This window comes from Penaeus monodon, chromosome 23 (genome assembly GCF_015228065.2).
Source record: "Penaeus monodon isolate SGIC_2016 chromosome 23, NSTDA_Pmon_1, whole genome shotgun sequence".
Taxonomy (NCBI): domain Eukaryota; kingdom Metazoa; phylum Arthropoda; class Malacostraca; order Decapoda; family Penaeidae; genus Penaeus; species Penaeus monodon.
Genome location: NC_051408.1, coordinates 29,087,934 through 29,088,253, shown reverse-complemented (window position 1 = coordinate 29,088,253; position 320 = coordinate 29,087,934). Strand labels below are relative to the sequence as shown.

Below are 320 nucleotides of genomic sequence, written 5' to 3'. Positions count from 1 at the left end.
AACTAAGAAAGAAATGCATTCATATCGAAAAGGAAAACATAACATCCAGAATAACCTGTTCAGTCTTACCTTCTCTGTCGACGGATATATTTAAAGGCTGATTCTCGTCCTCCATCCAAACTATCTTGTATTTCTCGCACTCAGAAAAATGGCCTCCATCGCTGGCGAAAGGAAAGCTCTCTCGTTCTCCCTTATACATATATGAGAAAATTCTATCTATGTGTCCTTCCATTAATATCTATTATCCATTATCCGCTTTGTTCCCTGTCTATGCGGATGGCCGACTACAAATGTGTTGTTTAAATGAACATCTCAAATCC

The 320-nt window shown here is 38.4% G+C and overlaps 1 protein-coding gene across 1 annotated transcript in view; it reads right to left on the bottom strand.

Moving 5' to 3' along the window:
* Window positions 1-320, bottom strand: part of LOC119588200 (carcinine transporter-like) — a gene marked incomplete at its 5' end in the record, with an annotated part of 6,984 nt that overhangs the window by 5,043 nt on the left and 1,621 nt on the right. The window contains 1 exon segment of the mRNA XM_037936901.1: window positions 70-161. Within this exon segment, the coding sequence (XP_037792829.1) occupies window positions 70-161 (92 nt within the window).